The sequence below is a fragment of the Poecilia latipinna genome, unplaced genomic scaffold (genome assembly GCF_001443285.1).
Source record: "Poecilia latipinna isolate Pla-1442-1.1 unplaced genomic scaffold, P_latipinna-1.0 Scaffold356, whole genome shotgun sequence".
NCBI lineage: Eukaryota > Metazoa > Chordata > Actinopteri > Cyprinodontiformes > Poeciliidae > Poecilia > Poecilia latipinna.
In genome coordinates this window covers 546,203-553,225 of record NW_015112972.1, presented here as the reverse complement: position 1 = coordinate 553,225, position 7,023 = coordinate 546,203, and the positions used below count along the sequence as shown (strand labels likewise).

The 7,023-nt window shown below is 46.9% G+C and overlaps 1 protein-coding gene across 1 annotated transcript in view; it reads left to right on the top strand.

Annotated features, from left to right (window-relative positions):
- The window catches only part of cdh13 (cadherin 13, H-cadherin (heart)), a 319,277-nt gene that overhangs the window by 30,860 nt on the left and 281,394 nt on the right, over positions 1-7,023 (top strand). The window contains exon 2 of the mRNA XM_015036051.1: positions 1,781-2,003. Within this exon, the coding sequence (XP_014891537.1) occupies positions 1,781-2,003 (223 nt within the window). The remainder of the gene's footprint in view (positions 1-1,780; positions 2,004-7,023) is intronic.

The following is a 7,023-nucleotide window of genomic DNA, read 5'->3' as shown; positions in this document are numbered from 1 at the left end:
CTGAAGGAAGCTGCAGAAAGCTGATGGAAGCTGCTGGACGCTGCAGGAAGCTGCAGGACGCTGCAGGAAGCTGCAGGACGCTGCAGGAAGCTGAAGGAAGCTGCTGAACGTTGCAGGAAGCTGCTGGACGCTGCAGGAAGCTGCAGGAAGCTGAAGGACGCTGCAGGAAGCTGCAGAACGTTGCAGGAAGCTGCTGGACGCTGCAGGAAGCTGCAGGACGCTGCAGGAAGCTGCAGGACGCTGCAGGAAGCTGAAGGAAGCTGCTGGACGCTGCAGGACGCTGCAGGAAGCTGCAGGACTCTGCAGGAAGCTGAAGGAAGCTGCTGGACGCTGCAGGAAGCTGCTGGACGCTGCAGGAAGCTGCAGGAAGCTGAAGGACGCTGCAGGCTGGGTTCCGTGTGGCCTGGTAGCGTTTGATGGAACTGGGTGAACATGACAACACGTGTTGGGACGACACGCCTCCCCTGACTGCAGCGATTGCTTTCCTCCAACATTTCATGTAACGTCTGCCAGAGTTACTGCGTCACGCTGATGGGTCTCTGAAGAGACTCCACTATCTGGTGTTTGAAAGTCTTGTAATGTAAATGATGCATCATCCAATAAATACTTTACTCTGTCACACATCCTTCATCCAGGCCTATTTGCAATTGGTTCGTTAACTTTCTCTTGTTTTTTTTCATGTAATGTTTGGAGCTCTTCCTGTAGCAGCGTTAGAGAATGTTCTCCGTATAGTTCAGCGTTTAACTCATTATAACTCGTCTTATTTTCCTCTTTAGTCTCTGTGCTGCCTCTCATTCAGCAGGAGAGGCATTTACTGATGAACGTACTTGATCGCTGAGACTTCTCCTTTAAGGACAGAAGTGCTTCTTCAACTCTCTGACTAATCGCTCAGCGTCTCTAACATCTGCTGAAACCTTGTTCACTGTTCCTGCTAAAGCCTCCTTCAGGCTCCGCGTCCTGCAGGAGCCACAGACATGCAGCTTCAGGTTAATTATGTATCTTCTTCATGCGTTCCTCTGAGCCGCAGCCGTATTGGCCTTTTTCAAAACCATCACTGGTTACAGGGACAACTTGATTCTCTATCAGTGGTTAGAGGCTGGGCCACCTGGACAGGTCACCAGTCTGTCACAGGCAACACAGAGACACACACACTCACCTAGGGAGAATTTAGAGAGACCAATAACCTGACAGCCGTGTTTTTGGACTGTGAGAGGAAACTGGCGTACCTGGAGAGAACCGACCATAAACAGGGAGAACATGCATCCGGACCGGGCCGGGAATCGAACCCAGAACCTTCTTGCTGCAAGGCAACTGTCATGATCCGTGTTTCTGTGTGTTTGAGTTTTTTTCTGTGTAGTCCTGTTCCCTGTGAGTCTGTCTCTTGTCCTCCCCGTTGGTTGTTTCCCAGGTGTGTCTCATCCCCTTGGTGTGTATTTAAACCCACCTGTTGTCTTCGTCTCTTGTCGGATCCTGGTCATGTATTGCCTGTTTCTCCGTGCTGTTCTCTGTTGCTCTGTCTTCTGGATTCCATCATTAAAGTCATCATTTTCACTTACCTCCTGCGTCCTTATCCTCACCACCACCACCGTTTATGACAGCAACAGCTCTACCAACTGCACCACCCATGAATTGCTTTATTCAAATTTAAAATCAAATTTAGCTTTAAATGTTTTATACATAATGTTTTAAAGCACAAATTGTCTTTAACGTGAGAAGCAGGCGGGTCACTATATGCTTAGTGAAAATTCAGACCTTAAATCGACTAAAGTGATCATTTCCACATTATGACAGTCGGTACAAAAAATATGTAAATGTTTCTAAATTGACTGACAGCAGGCAGCAGATTCAGCTGGTGTTCATTTCTCTGACGGCCGTTTTGTTTTCTGTGCTGCAGATCGCTCAGCCAGGCGGCCGAGCGGACGGCTGTGTGCCCGGCTTCCAGGTCAGAAACTACCAGCTGGTGTTGGGCGGACCGCTGCAGAAAGGCCAGCCGCTTCTACAAGGTCAGTGAGAGACGCAGGAAAACGTCTGAGGGGAATTCCTGCGTTTGGGGAGCAGAACCTGGTGTAGCTGCTGGGAAGCAGGAGATTCTTCTGCAGGTTGAGGTCAGGATGTTTCTGCTCTCTGATTGGCTGGATTTTGTTTTCCACATCCAGCAGAGCAGAAATCAAACCCGGCTTTAAAAACAATAAAGTGCTTCTTTGTGCAACATAACATAAACTGTTTGCTTATGAATTATTCTCCTTGAATGGGACATATTTCCAGCATGTTTCCTGTCTTGTTCCTCCCTCCAGAAGCTTCAGGATGCGTCTTGTATTCATATTCGTCTCGTCACATTTTCAGCCTGTTGGGATTCCTGTCAGTTGACGGTTTCCGGCTCGTGGTTTTATGGGAACGTTTAAGGTCCGGACAGTAATGCTGCGGGTCCATCTGGACTCCGTGGCTCCGCAGAGACGATCAGGGGCAGAAAACCTGCAGCTGAACCTGCCAGCAGAGCCCAGGGCGTTTACTAATTTAGTGATTGAATTATTCATCTGATGACTCACTCGCTTGTTGTTTTATTTGTGCGATGTGATGAAATGCAGTGGAAATATGTAAATGGGAATAATTTGTAGTTTGTTAATGCAGCCTCATTTATTCTGCGACTTGTTTCAGTTCTCCCTTCATTACGCCGGCTCCTCTTTATTTCATCATCCTGCTGTTTCCTGATTGTTCCCGGCTCCACCGGCTGCTTCAGTGACGTGAGCACAATGCGCTCAGCCTGCTCACGTTTCCCTCCTTTACGGCTGAAGTGGCGTGCAGCGTTTTCAGGAGGCGCTCCGTTTCTTTGCTCAACCAGCAGACACTTTTCCTGTTGAAAATACTTCTGTTCCTGCTGAGACAGCAACATATGACAAATCTGTGAATTTCCCCTTTTCTTTTCCAGCCTTATTGTAGTTGATTTGGTCAGCTGCTGAGGCGTTTTGTCATCTGGAGGCTCAGCGATGTGTGTAGTTGGAGACAGAACTCAGTTCTGCTTTGGCGCTTTGCTGCAGGACGACAGAGAGCCTCCATTACCGCGAATCTGCTCCTGTCAGCAGAAACACCTTCACTGTGGGGGGTCCCACTGCTCACACACACACACACACACACACACGCACACACACACACACACACACACACACACAGCTGAATGCTTGCATGCTCTCTGTATTTTGCTTTGATTTGTTTGAACTTGACGTGAAAAAGTTTTTTCACATCTTTATGATTTTCTATAAACTTTTTATGTGAGGAATTTCTGCTTGTTTTCCAATGTTGGAGTTGGGAAAGTCGCTCCGTTTAATTCAGTTTCATTTCAATAAAATTGTCGTCTTGAGGCAGAAAAAGTGATTTGAGTTGAATCACATGTGGTGACAGTAGAGAGGAAAAACCACCAGTAGAACCAGAACCAGAACCTGGATCAGAGCCAGCAGCCATCTGACCGACTGGACTTGGTGATGGCAGCATTATGCCCACTTCCAGGAAGGAACAGCAGCCAATCAGAATGCCGCCCCAACATGCAAAATGCCAAGATGGTGGAAACATTTCCCTGAATGAACTCAACCCAGTGTGTAGCACGGTGGTGGCAGCGTCATGCTGTGGGACGTGGCAGCCGCTCAGTCGATGTGAAGCCGGATGATCTAAATCCTGGAAGAAAACCTGCAGAAGAGCAGAGAGTGGGTGGAGCGTCACACGCAGCCAGAGTTATGATGGGATCAGAGCAGATTCATGGGGCAGAATGGCCTAGTCAAAGCCCAGACATAATTTCAGTGAATCTGCAGACTGAGCTGCCACTCAGCCGTTTTGTAGTGATTCTGCGTTGCTCTGCAGGTCAGGAGGAAGTGCTGCATTTCATCACGACCTGAAAATGATTCCCTCCAGGATTCTGGCTGGTGGTTCTGGACGGGTTTCTCTTCCAGCTGAATCTCCGTCTGCAGCTGATGACCACATTGAGCTCCAACATCCCTGTTGCCTCCACACGGCTCGGCTCTCCTCTGTTCCCTGAGATTTTATCGCCAGGATTCTTTAATGGCATCCGGATTCTGATCCACTTCCTGGTTCTGGAGGAAGTGGGCGAACGGAGTCGTTTAGTTTTGCTCCCTCCTCGTTGCTGCTCTGCTTTCTGAGTTTGGAGGTGAAGTTCAGTGAAGTTTCTGGCCAACCACATAAACAGACATGTTTTATGAACAGTCCATCTCGGTGCTCTGCTGATTGATTCGCAGCTTTAAAGGTTGACCTCCTCTGCAGCCATATTTCACTCACATATGATATTTTCTAAACATCTTTTCTTCCTTCTGCTGAAACACATTTCTGCTTTATTATTTCTACACTTTTATTGTAGACAAACAAGCAGCAGTCCTCCTCCTGCTGCAGAGGAGCAGTAGAAACGGAGGGCTGTAATTAATAACCAGCATGTTTTTGGGTTCATCTCTGAAGAACATATTATTTATCCTGTTTGTCACAAACAAGGTAAAAGAGAACGAGCCGTTTCTGACTCACTGATTTGCATCAAAAAGCTCTTCTGCTGTGGCGGAACCGACCCGGTCCGGAGTCAGGCAGGCATGAACCGCTTCTCCTTGTTCCTGACCCGGCCCGGTTCCGGTGCCGATCCGGATCACGCCACTCTCACGCCTCTAATGGCGTCGCATTAATCACTCTGTGGCGCCGGCGGTACCAGGACCGGCAGCTTCTTTTCTGCTGTATTTTTAATTTGGCCATAAATCAAGGTGTGCTTCTGACGAATGGCTGTAATTACAGCAAAGGCCGTTTTCATGCAGCGTGTGGTGGGTGGCAGCATGCAGCCCGTCAGCAGCCCAGCGCTGGTTCTGATCCGTAACAGCTGATGACTGGTAGAAGTCAGAACCCGGTCAGAACCCGGTCCGGTTTCAGCTCCATGTGGGCCAGCTGAGAGCGGAGCTGCAGGGAAACCTGGAAGAGGCGAAGCTCCACAAGATTTAATAAAAAGTTACATTAGATTCATTTCCATCCAGCTGTTAGATGAAATGTGGGCAGATTTTTAAAATGTGGCAGAAACAGCAACATCAGGAGATCCCAGACGCTCCGTTAGGCTAGCGTTAGCATCAGGGTTAGCATTAGCGTTAGCTGTAGCTTAGCTGGTTCCCAGCCAACAGGTTCAGGCTGAATGGACAGAAGAAGCTTACTTTGTATTAAATGTGATCAAGTTTGATCAGGTTTTATGTAATCTTCACTTTAACATCTTTGCTCCTCCTAAAGTTGGTCTGAAGCTGAAAATAAAAGTAAAATTTTCCACGTAGGGTGACATAAATGTTTGTTTGATACTAAATATTTTGAACTAAGCTAAATATTCAGCTAACATGCTGATTCAGAAAAGGACTATCAAAATAAAAGCTGGGTCTCTATGAAGTCCTGCAGGTGAACCGGTTCCTGTTGCTGCAGATTCCCTGGGAAACGTCTTTACTCCGATTAGCACGACTCATTCAGCCGAGGAGGCTGAGATGTGACATGAGCAGCAGCAGAAGCTCATCAGTCAGACCCAGTATTTCATTTGAAGATGGTTCAGTTTTTATAATTTAGTTTAAAGCTAAATGTTTTGCTAACAGGCAAGCTAACTGTTTAGCTTGCTAACCAAATAGCTTAGCTGTTTGTTTGATGTTGAATCTGAAGTTCAGACAGGAAGCTGTCATAAGGAGTCCGGAGGTCGTTGGTTCTGGAGGGATGAGCGTCTGGAAGGAGAAAACTCTTCTGTTGGTTCTGTTTCTGGATGCTGATCATTTTGTCCTCTGAATTAAATCCTGAGGCGCCGAACGGTGGAAACAAACGACCCGTCAGTTCGCTTCATAAAACAAAGTCGCTGTTCAATGCAAAGATCAAACTCCTGTTTACTGATATTCAGTAATTATCCAGGCCCAAGTTATAATTTCATCCCTCTGCCTTTATTGCTCAGTTTCTTCAGTGTGAGAGCGAAACTTTTCTGCTACATTCAGCGTCTTCCTTAGATTGTAAAATCATTGTTGTACTGTCACGCTTTTTCACGCTGAACCTGACATTTCAGAGTCGGGCTTCGATTTTCTATTCACTATTTGCTTTTACTATTGTACTGCGGCTGACAGCTTTGCGTTGCAGTCTGATTGCCATTGATTCTTAAAGTGTTTGAACTATTCAGGAGTTTAAACGTGAACTCGGCGGTTAAACACGCCGCCAAACGTTTCTGAGTTTTTCTGCTCAATGTGAGTTCTCTGCTTTGGACGGCGATGGGAATGTCTCCCTTCTGGTGGGATATAGAGGTTCATATCTGGGCCCAAACATTTCTGCTGATGCTCTTCTCTGTCATCTCATAGCTCCTATTCATGACTTTCTTCTGGCCTTGTTCTCCCGTAGTCTTATTTATTCAGTCTGGTATAATTTAGGGAATGAACCTGCTTGACTCCTCTGACACAGTGGACTTTACTTTGGGCTGAAGAACAGGAAACGTGTCACTGCGTTTCGCTGCTCCAGGTCGTATTTGTGCAGACGAGGAATCCTGCTGGTCAGACACACAGAGGAACGATTTTAAGGAACGCTAAGAGGAAAAATCAGCCGGAAAAGATGCCCAGCTGGAGCCTGATTATTATTGTTATTATGCTTCTTATTTTGGGATTTTGCTCCCTAAAACCAAAGGAATGGTAACTCTGCTGTTTAAAATGGGTGAACCTAAATATAAAAGTAAACATGATTTTAAACTTTTAGCCATGCAGTGTAAATTCTGACGTGAACCAAGAGAAGTTTGGTTTAACGTTGGAAAGAGAGAAAGAAAAGGTGGTTGGGTGTATGTAAACTTGTGGTTTCTCTGTGTCGTCTGGGTGATTATTGGTTCTGCAGCTCGAAGCGTCCAGACAGGAAGAAGGATCTGATTTTCACCTTTCTTCCTCCTTTCTGGTCAGATGGGGCTGCTGCACATCCTGAGAGGGAAGAAACACACACACACGCACACGCACACACACACACACACACACACACACACACACGCAAGCACGCACACACACA